An 18,800-nucleotide genomic window follows, 5' to 3' on the forward strand; every position below is an offset into this window, starting at 1 on the left:
GAGCTCCACTCTTTGGCCCTAGGCACTATCATGATAAACAGGTTTAATAATACGTTAGCCTCTGGACCACTTTGAAAATCTCAAGCATTGTGTGGCTGTGTAGCCCTTGCATTAACCCTGCATGTCTTGAAAGGTCTTTGTATGATGCAGAAGAGTAAATTTCTTCTCTTTCTCTCCTCCTAAAATATCTGCTGGAAACAGGCAGCTATTGCTTGCTGAAGTGTGGTGTTAGGAAGAAGGGATAACCAGGACAGTGAGGCAATTATGGGGATGGAGGAGGATTCAACGGCCTAGTGTAGCTTTTCTGTACAATCTTGACTGGCATTTCCCAACTTTACATTGCTTAACCTTACAATCTTAGCACTTCCTTTTGTACAGAATGCAGTGTATCTTATTGCTACAATCTTAGAGATGCATGTCACAGGTTCAGGGCAACTGCATCTGTATTTCTCCCTTGTGGACCACCAAGGGGCACCCAGTTTAATTTGCAGAGTTCCCAGCCTTGCACTATGATATGCCCAGCAAGCCAGACTGCTGAAAAAGACCAGAAACTGCTCTGCTTTCCCTCAAAAAAGCTATGGCCCGTGTATTGCCAGCAGTTATAAGTTACCATGCAGCTTCTTCTAAGCAAGCACATTTATTCTTAAAATGTATTACAGAGAAAACCTATTAAAACCATAAGAAAACTTTACATGGCTGCTAAAAAGCTTACCAGAGGGCACCCCCAACTCTTGCCCAGGGCTCCAGTAGATTTCAGTCCTTCAAAACCCTCAACTGGGTTTTCCCTTTGGTTACAAGTCATCTGTTTCAGATCCAGAACCCCCAACTGGGCAGAACAGCCATTTCTTTATACAACTCGGCCCTTTGATCTTGGCCTGCTAAAATAAGTAATTAGCAGACAGTGACCCTCTGCTCAGGGTGTAGCTTCAAAAGGTTGGGTTTTTGCATAACTGGGGGGTTGGGAATTTGCATTAACCTCTCCCTAGGGATTCCCCAGAAAATTCATTTACACTTATTGTCCCAAAAAGTCGATACGTGTATGGCACATTTTCAGTATAGTCTTTTAATTCCTGGGTCTGTCATCTGTCACATTGACCTCCACGTACCTCCACCCTCACTCCCCAGAGAAGTTACATACAATACCGGCCCACAATGATACATTAACTTAATATAAGGATATTCCAGAAACTTGCCATATCTGCCACAACACATTAGGATTGCCAGCATTTTGGGGCAGGGACTGTCTTTTTGTTCTGTGTTTGTACAGCATCTTGCATAATGGGGTCCTAGTTCAGGACTGGAATTATTAGGCACTACTGCAATATAAATAACGTAGCAGTTTATAGTACTGTGTAACACTCTTTTTGTACTTTAGGATTCCAGGCCATTCATAAGTATGAAAAATACACGTTAACTAGTACTCAACATACACCCCAGGTTAAATATAGCAGAGAGTAATAGCAGGAATTTGAAGGCAACAGATCTAGGCGGTTCACTTTTGTGGCTAAGAAACTTCCTAGTTAACTGGCTCCTCTCTTCAGTTGCCCATGAAAGGCGACACTGCTGCTTTTAAAAAATGTCATATGCAGGGACTACCACGATGATCAAAACACATTCTATATCAGTCCTCATCCTCAAAGGAAATCTGCACAGCATTTCCAAAAGACGAGCCTGGGAGTTTAAATTCATAACTTTGCTAGACACTAAAAATCACGGACACAATAAAGACTCTGGATTTATGGCTTATTACAACAATCTATAACCCACTAACTATCCCCTCCCTTCCTTTCCACGCTGTGACTGGAGGGGTCCCTTGGAATATGTCTTAACTGCTTATGCTAGACAATCTGTTCCACTTTGTATTTAGCTGTGACACTCTGATTAAGTTTCCCAGACCTGAAGAAGAGCTCTGTGTAAACTCGAAAGCTTATCTGTCTCACCAACAGAAGTTGGAGCATAGAAAGCTATTACCTCAACCACCTTGTCTCTCTCATATCATGGGACCGACATGGCTACAACATTACTGCATACAGCATAGGTAGATCTAAGTCAATAATGATTCACTGGGCCTTGATGACAATGAAAACAAATGACAAAATGCTACATTTCTGTATCAGGTTGTAGAAGAAATTGCTGGCCATCAGCTGCATTTGAGAACCAACCTGCTGTCCTGTGCTTGGACTATATTGTGATGTGTGTGAGCAGTGACACAGAGATGACTAGGGTGTTTGACCTGGATGTTTTCTTTCATTGAGCCCGTGCTCTTTATTGTGCCTTTATAAAGGTCAGGGGTTTTCTGATTGCTTTTTACCTTAGAAATACCAAGTTTGGTCTGGCTCTGATCTGCTAGAGGCTGTTGAAAGCATAAGCAGGCCACCTTAGCATTCCATTAACTGGAGTTTGTGCAGCACACAGTAACACCTGGTTAAATTAAATTAAGTGTGGTGCAAAATAGAAAAGAGCAACACATTTGTAAGCAGAGGAAAACCCATGGGCAAGGTTTTTAAAGGCGGGCATCTAATTCCCATTGACTGCCAATGTTAGGCACCTAACGCCATTTGTATCTATGAATATCTCCCCCTGTGTGAGTGAAAGACAAAGAAACAGAGGCTGGCTTTATAAGCGAGGCTCTGCTTTGGGATGCTAGCTGCCATCCTGCTCCTGTTATCACAACAGTAGCCAAAAAGAAAGGGGACTTTGATTCCTCGCTTTACAATGTATGCTAATGATTGACTGGTTGGAGGACAGGCGATTTTGCTAGGATGGGGAGACACAGACAGTGTAAAAGGGCAGCTGAACTCAAACAAATGCAAATGAAGGGGATTTCTGTCAGCTGGGGGAGAAAGAACATTCTGTGGTGGATTTCACAACTGAGGAGTTGTAGCAAATATGGGGTTCAGGATATTGATTCAGAGATTCAAAGGCCCGAAGGGACCATTCGGTTGATCTAGTCTGACCTGTTGTACAACACAGGCTATAGAACTTCCCCAAAATAATTCCTGGAGCAGAGCTTTTAGGAAAACATCCAAACTTCATTTAAAAATTCAGTGATGGAGAATCCACCATGACCTTTGGTAATTTGTTCCAGTGGTTAATTACTCTTACTGGTAAAAATCTGTGCCTTATTTCCAGTCTGAATTTGTCTGGCTTCAACTTCCAGCCAGTGGATTGTGTTCTACCTTTCTCTGCTAGGCTGAAGAGCCTATTATTAGATATTTGTTCCCCATATCAATACCCTTATCAAATGCGGAGCTTGCCAAACCAGTTTGCAGCAGCAATAGATCAGCATTCTCATCTCTGTTCACACCAGGGAACTGATGACCCAGTCAGTGGATCGCATTCAAAGTCCTTTCTAGGGCTGAATCTTGATTACTTGCCAGTCGCATTCCCGATGTAGATCCTTATAGACTGTAATCAAGTCATCCCTTAACCTTCCCTTTGCTAAGCTAAATAGATTGAGCTCCTTGAGTCCATCACTATAAGGCATGCTTTCTAATCCTTTAATTGTTCTCGTGACTCTTCTCAGAATCTCTCCAATTTATCAATATCCTTCTTGAACCATGGGCACCAGCACTGGACACAGTATTCCAGCAGTGTCAAATGCATAGTTAAAATGACCTCTCCACTCCTCCTCAAGATTCCCCTCTTTATGCATCCAAGGATTGCATAAGCCCTTCTGGTCATAGAATCACACTGGGAGCTCCTGTTCAGCTGATTATCCACCATGACCCTAAATCTTTTTTTACAATCACTGGTTCCCAGGATAGAGTCCCCCACCATGTAAGTATGGCCTACTTTTTGTTCCTTGATGTATATATGTTTAAATTTACTTTTTGCTTGAGTCCGGCTGACCTAGTGATCCAGTTCACAATACAGCATAGGAGCACTTGCACTGCGTTTACGGACACAGCCCATACCAAAGCAGGGGGATAATCTCTGTACAGCTACAATGGTGGGGTGCCATCTAGAACGTTCGGTTCTGGGCACTTTGCTGGCAATATGTGGGGGATGGGGTTCAGAAGAAGGCAGGAAAAATGCCCGGCAGCTGGGGAGGTTGATTTGTGAGGAAAGGTTAAAAAACCGTTTGCAGCTTAGCTAAGTGATGACTAAGGGGGGCAGAATTGTTTGCAAGGAGCTGTGGATCTGAAGATGATTTACTCAGATTTGGTAGAAGGTATAACTAGGATGACTGGAAGGAGATTGAAAGGGGGCAGTTTTAGACCAAATATCCAGAAAGATCCCATCATGGAGACTTTTATAGGAATGGGTTAGTGTCCTGAGGCAAGGGGATGGTCACCCCTCCCTGGAGAGATGATCTGGTCCAAGGCACTAGAAAATAGAGTTCAGCAAACACTCCTGCACCTGTCCCCAGCGATCATAGAGAAGGAAATGGATTGTGAGGTCATCTAATCCATCCCTTGGTCTAAGGCATGTACCCTCCCAGACTTCCATGAACTGTAATCTAGAAATGATGCATCAGGTCAGATCCCGCCCAACTGAACTCGTTGGTGGTTTTATCCTTGATTTCAGTGGGAGCAGAAGCAGGCCCTTACATGCGCCTAATAGCTTTAAAATGGCTCTCTTTTCTCGAAGGAATTGTCCACCTGATTTCATGCCTCTGTCCTATGCTGGATTTACATTCCTGCGTATGTTGTCTCAGTACAAGAACAAGAATGCGCTGGATGAATTAAGATAATTAACTCCAAGCCTATGAAATGGCAGCTGATGCATAATTAACCTGTGGCACTTGCTGCTGCAGGGTGTCAATAAAGCAAATAGCTTTATAAGGGTTTTGAAAGGACAGTAGCATTTCTTGTAACTGTAACTGGGATAAAATAAGCTAAGGGCTCTAATGCTTTAAGGTCTAATAAGAGCGGCAGGAGGAAATTGCCCTCCTCCCCCAACTGATTGCACTCCTTCCTCAAAAGCATCATGCTGCCTCAGGTTCAGGTCTCCTAAGTTAAGCCTGGACAGGAGATGGCGGAGAAAAGCCCGGATGCTGCAGTAGGAGGCACTCTTTCCTCTGAGTGCTGAATCGGTGCCCCAGAAGGTTGCGTGGGGGTGCTGTGCTCCTGGGCTCAGATGTAAAACAGAGGCCTTGGCCACTCGTGATCAGAAGAGGAGTGTTTGCTGTTGTGCTCTAGCCAAATCCCATTCTGCCTTGGAAAGTTCTCCCTGCAGTTTCGTTTGGATGCAGTGTTCTTCACTTCCTGCCTTAAACAGTTGTCCCCTTTTTCACCCTCAATGAGTCCCAGCTGCCCCTTGACACACATGCTACTCCCATGAGGCCGCAGAGCCGACTCAGCTAGGGGAGAGTGAGCCACGTTCCGCTGTGCCTCCTGCATTGGCAGAATCATTGGCTCTGTTTTGCAGTAGAGGAGGTGGGGCTAGCTGGAGCCAATCTGGATTTGAGATTCTCAGGGAGACTGAGCGCTGCTGGCAATGAAAAAATCCTCTCTGTCTTTGTCATTTAACTCCTTCATTTTCTGAAATTTATGGAAAGAGCTTACATGTAGAAAAATTGGAGTCCTTGCCCAAGCAACTTAGTTGTAATCAGGCAGAAAAAATGTTGTACACAAGGCAGTAATTCAGATTTAGGATGTGGAAGAGACACTGATGCTGAAGAACCAGGAGTATCCCTGTTACAGGGTGGTACTTAGTCCAGCAGTATTCCTTCCCTTTGTCTTCTGAGAGTGGGTTTTCTAGTGAAACTCAATCTGGATACGAGAGTGTGATTCCTCCTGAGGATGGTTTTGAGTTTGGTGTTTAATCTCTTGGGACGCACAGACTGTTTCCCAGCAGATCAGAACCACTGGGCCAGGCAAACCTGTGGCCTGCTGGAGCTTCTCCCTTGACGTGACAGGCTAGTGATTGAGCTGGTAATCTAGCTCCGTGGGCTTGTCACAGATATGCTCACTGATCTTTTGTGTGTCCTAGGACTCAGAATTCAGTAATGCTGACCAGATGGATCTGTATGATGATGTGCTAGCAGCTAGCTCGCAGCCACCCGAAAGCCGCACCAGCAGCTCGGAGGCACCGACCGAAATCCGCCAGGAGCAGTCTCCCAAACCAAACAACAAAGCACCTGCCATCCTGTACACTTACAGCGGGCTGCGCAACAAACGGGCTGCTGTATACGTGGGCAGCTTCTCCTGGGTGAGTCAGGTCACTAATACCAGCTGGATGCATGTGGCTTAGTATAAAACAGTCTCTGCTTACTGGGTACAGATGTGTCTTCAGTGCTTGCAGTCTGGACTGCAGTCTTAGCTGTCAAGTGACATGAAATCAAGCACATGGATGGAGGACCTCCAAGGAAACTTAAGTTGTTTAGAAAGTGGTGTGCAGTAGGGGGTTCTCTTTGCTTTGTGTCAATACTGAACCAGTGCCCCATCCTGGGGTCACAAATGCTGCGCTATCAGCTGTTTAGTGAAATGTGGTAGAACAGAGACCTTGACCACTTGTGGTCAATGGTGATCTCATGGTGGGCTCTGCATGGTACTGGGATATGAAGCCTTTAATGCTTCAGAGCTAGTGCAGGGGGAGAGTGATGGCTTTGGGCTGGCTTATGTGATCTGGTGGCTTTGGGCTGGCTTATATGACATGAGTTGGTGACTCTCTGAAGAACAGGTGTTCCCACCACATAAGCCACGGACACAGTTGGGACTAATTGTCTCCTTTGTTGGTAGTCCCAGAGAGAGGCCAAGGACTGAATGGGCCTGGAGACTGAACTCTGGCCCCACAACCCCAGTGATCCTTCTTGCTCCAGGCCTATGGATTGTAGTGTCATGTGGGGAATCTTTCCCTGCTTCTCAAACTCTGTTTGTAGACAGAGCCCTTCAGTCACCACAGCTCTCCATGCTGCCTTTTCCCAGAACTTAAAATTGTAGTTTATAGGTGCCTCCCAGACAGAGGGTTACCAGGCTGGTCTGTATCGCCTTCCCGCTCAAAGCATGTGTGGCATCTACAAACTGGAGCCTGTGCTAAAGATCCTAGGGGATGATTGAGCAGGGCTGCGGTGGTAATGGTGAATGATCGATAAAGCTAGTGCTGAAACAGATTGGCGGCCCCAGAGTTACTTCCATAGGGCCTCAGGTGCTCACATTGTCTTCTTTCCCCTGTTCAAACTCAGTGGACGACTGACCAGCAGCTGATCCAGATTATTCGCTCAGTGGGGGTCTACGACGTGGTGGAGCTGAAATTCGCAGAGAACCGAGCCAATGGCCAGTCCAAAGGGTGAGATCTATGAGGCGACCCAGGGCCTTCCAACAATGGGCCAGTCCAAAGAGTGAACACTGGGGGGGAAGACCCAGGACCTTTTCTCATATGGGTTTGTCCCCATGAGCATCCTGGGCAGGGTGTCAGGAGGCCACCTTGTGGAGCTGCGTGGAGACTTGCAAGGTGCCTCTGGAGGGAGTGCGCTGAAGCACGGAGGATGAGGTAGCGAAGAGAGGGTGGGGAGCTGATGGGAGGCATGGAGGAATGCCGGTAACCCTGCGCGTAGTGGGCTGGGTTCAGCAGCAGAAAGACGTCCACAGTGAGAGGTGAAGGCTGCTGCTCTCTATAATGACTGGGCCATGGGGAGAGGTGTAGATTGAAGCACCTGTGGCTGCTCATTGGGTTGTCCTCACAGATAGTGGTCGGGGAGGAGGGCGGGCTTGTTCCCTTGCATCACCTGCTTGTCTCTGGCTCCACCCAGGTATGCAGAGGTGGTAGTTGCCTCCGAGAACTCGGTCCACAAGCTCCTGGAGCTGCTGCCCGGCAAGATCCTCAATGGGGATAAGGTGGAGGTGAGACTGGCCACCCGACAGAACCTGTCGCAGTTCGAGGCGCAGGCTCGGAAACGTAAGTGGGACAGGCCCGCAGCCAGGGCGAAGAGGGGTGCAGGGTGCATGAGGAAGGGGAGACTCCCATTGGGCCCTGGAGATCCTGAGCAGAGCTTTAGCGGCCTGAACCAACCAAAACCCCGGGGTGGGGGCTGAATTCCCAGGAATCTCTGCGCGTTTTTCCTGTTGCTGCTGAGTCTGACCAGCTCCTGACCCGAGTCTTTATGATCCCATTTTAGGTGCTCATAGACTGCGAAGATCCCTCGTAGCCTCCTCCTCCTCCTCCAAACTGAATGGGCTTAAGCTCTTCAGCCTATCATCATAGCTAAGACCCTCCATATCTATTAGTAGCTCTTCTCTGGACCTTCTCCAGAATTTGTACATCCCTGCAGAGGTAAGGTGCCCAACACTGGACGCAGTACTCCAGCTGGGGCCTCACCATGGGCCTTGTACAATATGGCCTTTTTTCTCAGTCTGATGGCCCGGCCCAGCGTCCCAGCCCCGGCCCAGCTAGGGGGCGCTGTGCAGCTGGAGATACCATCTTTCCAGTGATACACGTGATGACCTGTGGTCATTGTCAACCCCGTGGCACGTTTCATAAGAGGAGAATTATTCCCATCCCCCACCCCAGTGCCTTGAACTAATCCCAACTGGGCGACTGTGTCCCGCAGCCTTCCTGCACCCCGGCCAGCTTCAGTTAACACCAGATTCTTCACTGCCTATCCTGAGTTGTCACAAAGTGAGTGTTGGGCACTGTCAAACCGCTGCCACGCTCTGCCATGAAGGTGGCTGCATTTCCGTGGCAGGCCAGCGTCCCTTCCCTCCCAGGGGTGTTGTGAGGCTGTTGGCTTTGTCTGCACTGGGGAATTGCCCTGGCTATAGCTGAGCAGTCCTGATGGAGCTGAGCAGCACTTGGCATTAATGGAGCTTCTGTCTGCCTGAAATCAGGCGAAGCTGCTCCAGTGAGCGCAGTTTACCATGTACGCTAGGGGGTTTGCTCTGGCAACTGGCCACCAATGGCGGTTACTGGACAGCTCACCAGGGCAGGCAAGGCCTCCACGAGGCTCCAGCCCTTTGATTCTGGGCTGAAAGAAGCTAGAGAAGGGGAAGTTTGTAGTAGCCATCTCCCTGGCTTGTTCCTGAAGCTCTTCAGACAGAGCCTCAGCTCCTGTCCCTCCCAGTGGCAGAAAGTAGCAACAAATGCATGCCTTAGTGCAGATCTAATCCTCTTAGACTCCCTCCTGGTCAGCATCGGGTTACTTGCCCTCCAGTACTTGGTAGCCTTACGGGTTTTGAATCCAAGCTGTCCCCCTCCGAGTTGGTTCACCTTCATCGGCCCTTTCCAGATCCATTCCCCTAGGAGTTTGCAGGCTCTCTGGGTTGCTTAAAGCATTGGCAGGATTTCAGTCTCTGCCACTGTGCAGGCCCTCACCAGCTGTATTAACCAACAAACAGGCAAGCTCTGACTCACGCAGTGCCCGGTGACCTCTCCGTTGCGACCTCTTGCCATTTGTCATGGCTTTTGGCTTCTACCCGAGTAATCACTTTGCTTTGCAACTTCCATCCTCTGTGCTTGTTGCCGTGCTGAGACCGGCATGTCAGCGGGGCGCTGCATTTCGAGCGTTCCTGATCTCTTGGTGGAGAGCAATCATGCCCTTCCTGAGGCCCATGGAAGTGGAGGCTACGTTTGTCTGGCTGGATCTTTCTCTTAGCACCTCGGGCTAGGCTGAAATCAGACCTGAGGCATGTGGCTGTGGGAGACAGGTGCCCCAATCTCGAGGCAGGGAGATGGTGGGAACTGGGGCAGGGTTGAGGGGACAATACGTTCCTCCCCTGGTCGCTGGGTCATTCCATGCCCTACCTCCCCCCACGGGGATGTGGGGGCTGCTGCACCAGCTAGCTCCATTAAAGTGGCTTTCCTATGGGTGCAGTCACCCCGGTGCTCACGGGCTGTTCCTCTTCTCTGCTGGCTAACAGGGGTGCCGCCGAGGGCTCACTCCCGGGACTCCTCAGATTCGATGGATGGCCGAGCCACGCCGACAGAGAATGCCGTGCCGCCCCCTCGCGTGGAGAAGCCCCCTTCTGTGCTGCCTTTCTTTAACCGCCCCCCTGCTGCCCTGCCCCTCATGGCCCTACCCCCTCCCCCAATGCCTCCTCCACCACCTCTCTCCTCAGGCTTTGGAGTGCCACCTCCCCCACCGGGAATCCACTACCAGCATCTAATGCCCCCTCCTCCTCGACTGCCCCCCCACCTGGCCGTGCCACCTCCAGGGGCGGTCCCTCCCGCCTTGCACCTCAACCCGGCCTTCTTCCCCCCACCAAATGCAGCACTGGGCCCCCCACTGGACACCTACAAGGCCTCTGCATCATATAACCACAGCAGGTGAGAGCACCTCCGGCTTCCGCTGGGCTGGGGCCATGGGGGCAGGAGACAGTGTTACTGTTGTAGCCATGTGTCAGCCACACCTGGACCTACTGGGCCCAAGATGGCAAAAGGTGTTGCTGTGGGGAGCTCTGCCGGGTGGGCCAGGGATGCCCCTGGGGGAGCCCTACTAGCTGGGCATTGACCCTCAGCACCTTCCTGGTCAGTTGCCAGAGATGGGAGTTTTTTCCCTGTGCTGCCCCTGACAGATGTGTGCTCTGTTCTGTGCAGTCGAGAGCTGGGCCAGCTGGTCCCTCCCGTGAGCGAAGCCGAGTTCGAGGAGATCATGAACAGGAACCGAGCGATTTCCAGCAGTGCCATTTCCAAAGCGGTGTCCGGAGCCAGCGCAGGTAACAGCCACCCCCTGCCACCCGTCACCCTCTCTCCTCTCCCCAATGCCATTCCTCACCCCTCTCCTCGTCTCCTGCAGGGGACTACAGTGACGCCATAGAGACCCTGCTCACAGCCATCGCCGTTATCAAACAGTCTCGCGTGGCCAACGACGAGCGATGCCGCGTCCTCCTCTCCTCCCTCAAGGATTGTCTTCATGGGATCGAAGCCAAGTCCTACAGCATGGGCGCCAGCAGCAGCTCCTCCAGGTAAATCCTTGCCAGCCAGAGCGGGAGGAGAGCTCCCTGCTCTCAGCTGAGCGCTGTAGGGGCCTCTGGTGGCGATGGGGAGGGGGCACAGCTCCCTAGGGAGCTGTTTCCTTTGGAGAGGGGTGTGCCAGGTGGCAGCCCCTCTTGTCTGAAGATCTGGAGGGGAGCACAGCCAGGGAGAGACTCAGCTCCTGGCCTTGTCTTCCAGAAAAAGACACCGGTCTCGGGAGAGGTCTCCCAGTCGGTCCCGCGAGAGCAGCAGGAGGCACCGAGACCCGCTCCATAATGAGGATCGGCACGAGGACTATTTCCAAGAAAGGAACCGGGAGCATGAGAGACATCGGGACAGGGACAGAGAAAGGGACCGGCACCATTGAGAAAGGTGAGCTGGCCCGAGCCCCTGCTTCTGTCCCCCTTGTGTCGCAGGGCCATCTGCCTGCTGCAAATGGGGCATCCCTTCCCATAGAGAGACATGGCAAACTCCTGTGGGTGTAGAATGGACGTTACTCTGTCCCGTTGCCCCTGGCTTTTGTCATTTGGCTCTCCATGACTAACATGGTCATGACTACACAGCTGGTATCCGCCCTCCGGATCTCATTCCCTGCAGCATGCATTCCAAGAGGGGAATAATTCCCAAGGGGAGAAGAGAAGGGAATGGCCCCATCAAATCTCTTCCGATGGCCACTGAATAACCAGCACTGAAGTCCCTCATTGGTGTTTTTCCATCGAAACTGCAGCCAGCTTGGTGCTGCTACTCATTCATGTGCATCAGCAGAGTCGGTCCGAGCCCCACGCCTCTCGAGCATCAGGCTACAATTCCTTCCTGTGTCTTCACTTGATTGATCTGTAGCAGGCTGTGAACCTACACTGCCCACACTGAACAGCAGAGAGCGAGCTCCCTGCCCTTTGCACTCTGTCCTCGCTCCTAGGTTCAGGCCGGACAGGGTGAGGATGGGGCTTTCCTTAATCAGGTATCCTCCAGCTATGGAATTCCCTTCTGGGGTTTGCCTGCCAGGGTTCCTTGGCTGATTACAGCGCCCTGCAGTGTCCTCATTTCCTGTTCCCCATCTTCAGAGCTATGGGACATTGAACTCTGCTGTTGGTGGGTGGCTTGGCTGGGGAATAATGGCTTTGCCTGTGTGGTGGTAGCTGGGCAGACTGTGAAAGCTTGTTGGATTTTTCGGATGCAAGTGTCAATAGCTTACATCCTATGAGCTATCATGTCCCATCCCTCCAATAGGGTGGAGACGCAATAGCGGACTTCAAATACTTGAAAGGTTGCTATAAAAAAGATGAAGAAATGTTATTCTCTCTTGCTACAGAGGGCAGGACGAGAGGCAATGGATTTAAACTCCAGCATAGCAGATTTAGCTTAAGTCTCAGGAAAAACTTCCTAGGTTGTGGAAGCTCCGTCACTAGAGGTTTTCAAAAGGAGTCTGGATAGCCATCTGTCTTGAATGGTTGAGACGCAACAAATCCTGCACCGTGGCAGGGGGTTAGACTAGATGACCTTTGCAGTCCCTTCTAACCCTGTGGGTCTAGAGATTTTATGATAACTCTACTGAGGAGGGCAGAGTGACTTTTAAATTAGGGCTGATGGATCAGGGCTGCCAGTTTCAGGCCTCTTCTCAAGCCACAACAGGTTTGTCACACCTACTATTTCAGTATCACTTGAGGGGTGGGGAATGGAGGGCACCCTCGGAAGTGCACAGTTTCCCCCGTGTCACCCAAATACACAGCCTCTCATGCTTTGTATCGGGCCTTTTGTACAGCTCTTAGTCCTGACAGTCGGGTGTCTTAAAGAATTAAAAAACGTTACCCACCAGATTTGCCTTTGAAGGTCTGGACTAAAGCCTAGCAGTGTGACCCATTTGCTGCCCCCGCTCCCCTCTGACCAACACTGTCATTAAGGAACAAGCTGAATCAGAAATTACAAAGTTTCAACCCTGCCAACATAACACCCCATGAGAGCTCTCTCATCCGGCCTGGGGCAGCTCGGCTAATGCCAGTATTTCTGCTCCCTCCCCAACTTCCAGCCATACTGAGGTGGGCAGTGTTAGAGGTGCAGACTGGCCTCCAGCATCCTCTAGAGAGGCCATGGCTTTTTGGTCAAGTTCCCGCCATGTGGGAAAGCTCTCCCTGTAGGACTCAGTGCACCGGTCGGTCTGCCTCTGGGTGAGACTTACGATGGTGGTGTCCTTGTTAGTCTGCTGCAGAGGGAGTGCTTTGCGTTCTTTGTACTGCTTCAAGGATTTTTTTTGGCGATGGGCTGGTGCCTCTTAAATGATTTGTCCAGTGCTTGAGTGCCTTCACCTCTGAGCACTGCGTATCCCTGACGCGTTAATGATTTGTACTAGGGTAGTGCCTAGCGGCTCCCCTGCTGAGACTGGGACAGCTGTTATCAGTTTGTCATATCCTTTGTTCCCATGGGGAGCCCTGTGTTGCGAACCCACGATTGCCTTATGCTTTTAAACATTCACCCCCCACCACAAAACATATCCAGTGTGAGCATTGTCCAGGGATGATTTTGGCAGAAATGGTCTGGTGGTTAAAGCACAGATGTGGAAGCTAGGATAATGGGGCCCAGCTCTCTTTGCCACCAATTGACAGTGAACTTGGCAAGTTACTTACCTTTTCTGTGCCTCAGCTTCCCACCTGTCAAATGGCAACAGTATTTGCCTACCTGCTTGGGGCATAAGCCATTACTTTGTGAAGTGCTCAGATCCTCAGCTGAAAGACACTATAGAAATGCCCAGTGTAGCCCAGTCTTGTTAGCATGTCCTTTAGTGTAGAGAACTGCCTGGAGCAAGTCCCCTCTCAGCAGAACCCATGCAGCTTACAGGATTTATTCCGGATCAGCCAAGAATTTATTGTAGGTGTCACTAAATGTACCAAGGGAAATGATTCCCCTCTAGGTCACCAGTTCCAATCCGGCCTGGGTTGGTCATGACCTGGCAATTGATCTGTGCAAGTTTGGCTGATCCCAGTCCGGTTCCTAGTGCACAAGTGTCCTTGCGGTAAAGACCATCATTGTGTTAGTCGTGAATTGGCCTCCTTGTTGGGGTTTCCAGCTATTCAGCCAAGGCCCCAATGGGGCCATGGAGATGGAACGCTTGTCTCACCCCTAGAGGTGGCCATCTGGGACAGGCAAGGCACCTCAGCTGGGGCAGCCTGCCTTGGGGATGGAGGACTTTCCTCTCCAAGGCTGTTGGTCCTGCACCTTGATCCTGTCAGCACCAAACTCACAGGAAGACAAATGTTACAAGGCAGGTAAGGAAGGGGCCTTTGCCTCCAGTGTGGGAGGCTGGCTGAGCAGCTGGCATCAGTGACCGTCGGCTGAGTGCCTGCTCAGCACAGCAGGGAGACCGTGACCTGTTGTCTTGTTCTGTCCCTTTCAGGAGTTTGGTTGGCAGTAAGTGTTTTTAATGGACTTGTATCTCCTCACCTCGATCAGGACTGAAGGACAGAGGCCGCTCCACCCCTCTCCTCCCCACTGCCCCCAGCTCTTCCAGGCACCCAGGGAAAGCCACGTCGCCTGTGGGACTCCAGCTGGCACACGGTGGCCTCGGGACCTACGCTCGCTGCTGCTGCTGCTTCCTGGGGAAATGCTGGAAGACGTGGAGTTAGGGAGGAATTGCGTCTGGGCCACTGTGAGCAGGCAGTGCTCTGATCCACGGATACTCGGACCCAAAGAGAAATGGTGCTTTTCCATGGAAGCTTGTGAGCTCCTTCCTCTCCGTGGCCCTTCCAGGGACAGCTGGAAGGGAATCCATCGCCCTCGTGTGCGTTCAGGAGGGCTGGAGGTGGGGCTGCAGATATCCCAGCGCAGTGTCTGGTGCCCGGCCTGCTAGACTCACTGGGGCCAGTATCCATGTCCTCCCACGGTGTGCTGTCTTCTTGTCCCATGTGGGGGAACTCTCCTGAAGAGCGCGATCCCTTCTCCCAAGCAGTTCCGGGCCTGGCTTCTCTGGCCCATTGTAATCAGCTTAGATAGCAGCATTTCCTCTCCCTCCACCCCATGAAGAGCAGGCTGGCTGCTGCTTCCCATCACATCTTTCTGCTCCCCCTTGCGGTTCCTGTAGGCGCCTCTGTGTCCTCTCCCTTCTGCTCTGGCTTCTCTACGAGGGCTTGTCCAGAACAGAGGTGGCTCCCTCTCGGCTGGACTCAACACCTCTGGCTCTCCATGCTTATCTCATGCAATAACCGTTCCACTTCCGGCTTTTCCCTACCGGAAACCCCAGCCGCCAGTTTCTCCAGAGCCAGCCTCTTCCCAAAGAGGCTGCCTTCCTTGTTTTAGAGGAAGCAGCATGGGCAGAGACTTGAGTGTTGCGATGTCGGTGGATGGAGGAGGGATGGGCTGGGGGCTGGCTGGATGAGCCCAGCCACTGATAACCGTGAGAGCTTTTTAGCCTTTCCGCGTGGTGGTAGGTGCGTTGATTCCGCTGGGGACTCTTGCCTTTTCATCAGCGCTCTAGGGATGGGAGCTCCTGTTCAAGTGCTGTGCGGGGGGGTTCTTTAGACAGCACCGCTGCTCGCTATTGCTCTACAGTGCAGAAGGGTGAGCAAAGGGTTTGGGGCAGCTGAGAGTTGATCTGCACCTAGCTATGGAGTCTTGGTGCCTGTTCCAAAACATGGGGCTTACTGGGTCCAGCAGGGCAGTGTCTGAAGGGCCGGGGGAGGGAACATTTCTACGACAGCCTTCTCAGCTGGTGATTCTTGAAGGCTAGTAGGGTAGGTAGTGTCAAAGGAGCCTTGTTCCTTTGAGCAAAGGATGCTGTAGGATTCAGGTAACCAGGAAGCAGCCTGCACATGTCTCACCACTGTGCTCATCTGAGCTGCAGCCTATGGAGACTACACATCCCAGCATGCAGTTCTCCAGTCATGTTAGCAGCCGGGCCACTTAGCTCAAGCTGTAGCACATTGCATGCCAGGGCCTGTAGTCTCCAGTGGCTGCACCTTTATCTAAGACTGAAAACAGCAACCACCTGCTGTGTTTCATGCCCATTGGGTGTGGCCCTTGAGCTGCCGGCAAGTTGTGGATACAGTTGGGCACCATCCCTCCAGCAGAGGTCTCCTGCTCTGTTTGGGCACATCGGAGAGGGTGGAAGGGGACAAGAGAGGTGACTTCCAGTGCAGAGTGCACAAACCCGCCTGGAGGCTGGCGAAATGAAGTGGCAGCTCCTTAAGAACTGATCGGTGAGCAAAGGCCATCTCTGGATGTCTTTTTAAAGAAAATTAAAAAATATGGAAACTAAAGTGAGGTGACAGCTTAAAAAATGTGTAAAATACCAGAAAACCCTTGGACAGGAGAGTGTTCTGTTTTTTTACTTGATGACACAAATTTTTAGTTTATTTCAGAATAGTGGGGGGGAAAACAATAAAAGAAAAAAATAACAAGCAAAACCCCGATTCCCTGCCCCCAGTTCTCGGTGATTTGATTTGTTTGTCTCTTTCTGATAGGTTGGAAATTGTGTAATAAACTTGATGACGTTGTCAATCTTTTATACCGCATTGTATGTTTTCTTTTTTTTTCCTTTTGTAACAAAATATTTTAAATAATAAATGGGGTGTGAGCTGTTTTACGGAATCTGTATCGAATCAGGTTGTCTCTCTGGGGCCATGGGGGGATTAGTGCTTTAAATGGGGCTCTAGATCTTGGGATTCCAGACTCCTGGGTTCATGGCTTGTTTATGGTCTAATTTTTCAGAGGTGCTGAGCCCTCAGAACCAGCACCAGCATTTAATGGTCAGACACATTGGCCTAGTGCCCTAGGCAGCTCCCTGCTACATCCTACCCTAGCCAGGACGGCTGTCTGTCTCTGAGGCTGCTCCCAGCACAATGGGCCAGGGCCAGAAGCTATGCCTCTAATCCAGCCACCTGTGCCCCACTCCACAGCAATGGCTGGGACTGAAAGCAACCACTTGACCATGACTTTGTCCGGGCCACCCCCTCCCCAGGTTGGGGAGATTTCAGTGTTGATTGACCCTTTAAGGGCACCCCATACACCAGCAGCAGTGTTTGAGAATTGTGGATCTTGCCCAGCCGGGACAGCATTCAGGGCTCTGGTGCTTTAAAAGCACCACTTCCCAGCACTGCCTTTAGGCAGTGACATTGACCTCAGCAGGCCAGTCCCACAGCACAGCTGCCCAGTCATCAGTCCCACGCCCTCAGGAGCATAAGGAATAGTTCCTCACAAGGAGGTCAGATAGATCAGTGCCTGGGGAATGCTTTGAGACGAGATCCACTCTTCAAAAGGGACAGAGACAGAGTTTTGAGTGCTCCTCAGCAATTTGACAGTGTATGCCAATACTTACTATCCAAGAGGATACAAACATCATAGTGCTTTTGGGTAGGTGGAAACAGTGCCGTTCTGAGTTAAGGTTAAAATCATACGAAGTAGGAAAGTCGGGATTTAAAATGCTGGAGTCTGGAAATAATCACTGAGGTGCCTACATCAATGCTAACTCCCCTCCTCCCCCCATGCCTTCCGGTACCCTCCCCTAGCTACCTACCTGCTGTCTTCCCTGTTGAGTGCTTGCATTACAATAGTATGGACTTCTGTCGATGGTCTAACCTCTATCAAGGGATGGGGGCTGATACATTCAGGATGAATGTAGGGAAAGTCAGCCTTGGCTTGGATCTGGATTGTTGGGGGGCGGGGGGTTTTGAGTCTCTTTGGGTAGAACCTTTGCTGATGGATTGGACCAGGATATTGGATAGATCATGTGGAGGGTAATGGGGGTTGGCAGCATAGTGGCTGTTTTCTGCAGGATGATAGTGGTCCCATAATTGAGAGGTGAATGGTGGTTGGGGACAATGTTACGGTTGGTGACTGTACTTTAAAGAATTTCCAGAACAGCTGGCTTATGTTTCTTTGAACACAGTGTTCTAAAATCTATTCAATGCTATTCAAACCTTTTTAACCTATCTCCATGTTTCCTGGTTTTCAAGTGCTTAGTGATTGCAGCTGTCCCAGTGAACCATTCATTTACAACCTTACTGGGTTTTCTTGGTTGAGAAGTTAACTTAATTTTTTGGCGACAGCTTTTTATGATGTGTGTGACTTTCTGTAGATGGAGTGGCTGCTGATGGGAGCAGAGTCCCCCAAGGCTGTGACTGCTCTGGAGTTCATAGGCACGACCTGTGCCGGTTGAGACTCCATCCAGATTCCTACATCTCTGCACACCTGGTCCTAGTCAAAATCCTTCCTCTCCTTTCTTCTGCTTAGAGCCTTTGGTTAGGGCTGGAACACTGATCTTACAAAGGGTGCAAAAGACCTCATCAAGTGTAGAAGGGCCATTCAAAATATCAGGTAACCTAAAAAATCTTTTTAAGTGTCCTCCAAACTCTCCAACCTCAAGAACGTCTCTTCTGATCCCTGCCTGAGGCGGTTCTCTGGCAAAAGCAGTTAACATGAGTCATGGGGTGGATTGAATGAGTTTGGGCAGAGTTGGAGGTAGTTCTTAAATGAGGTATAACAGATGGCTAGTTCCAGCCTTCCCTATGGAGAGGACCACACAGAGGTGAGAGCAGCAGAACAATCTCCCAGGGGAAGTGGGGGAAACCCCAGTCCTGAAGACACCTAAAACTAGACTAGGGACAAATTCCTAGATAATGTTCTGTAGGGACCAATCCTGATGGACTAAGTGGGACCTGATGGGCCCCTTCCAAGTTGAATTTCTGTGGTGATTCCTTATAAAAGGAAGACTTTTAGCAACTGCAGACTTGGCATTATCCGTGCACAAGGGTTTGGGACCTGGTGTCAGTTTTGAACTGGTTCTTGGTTAGTTAAGCCCTGGGCTGTGGAGTGGAGTGGGGGGGGTTCCAAGCTATTGAGGAAGGGGAGAGTGGAGCACATGCTGTTAGTGTGATGTTGATGGCCTATGACATACAGGAGGTCAAGCTAGATGATCTGGTGGGCCCTTCTGGCCTATGACTGAGTGGCTATTGCTGACT

General features: G+C 50.5%; 1 protein-coding gene across 4 annotated transcripts in view; it reads left to right on the forward strand.

Moving 5' to 3' along the window:
* The window catches only part of CPSF7 (cleavage and polyadenylation specific factor 7), a 28,966-nt gene that overhangs the window by 5,067 nt on the left and 5,099 nt on the right, over nt 1-18,800 (forward strand). For 2 of the 4 annotated variants that reach the window (XM_067541507.1, XM_067541505.1), the window contains exons 3-10: nt 5,938-6,156; nt 7,130-7,233; nt 7,697-7,842; nt 9,801-10,206; nt 10,477-10,595; nt 10,676-10,844; nt 11,053-11,226; nt 14,299-16,348. In XM_067541507.1, the coding sequence (XP_067397608.1) occupies nt 5,938-6,156; nt 7,130-7,233; nt 7,697-7,842; nt 9,801-10,206; nt 10,477-10,595; nt 10,676-10,844; nt 11,053-11,221 (1,332 nt within the window). In that variant the 3' untranslated portion in view covers nt 11,222-11,226; nt 14,299-16,348. Of the gene's footprint in view, nt 1-5,937; nt 6,157-7,129; nt 7,234-7,696; nt 7,843-9,800; nt 10,207-10,476; nt 10,596-10,675; nt 10,845-11,052; nt 11,227-14,242; nt 16,349-18,800 lie in introns of those variants that run through there. The other 2 variants (XM_067541506.1, XM_067541508.1) reach the window with 2 other exon arrangements.

This window comes from Emydura macquarii, unplaced genomic scaffold (assembly GCF_026122565.2).
Source record: "Emydura macquarii macquarii isolate MOO-44397 ecotype Brisbane River unplaced genomic scaffold, CSIRO-AGI_Emac_v2 contig_670, whole genome shotgun sequence".
Lineage (NCBI taxonomy): Eukaryota > Metazoa > Chordata > Testudines > Chelidae > Emydura > Emydura macquarii.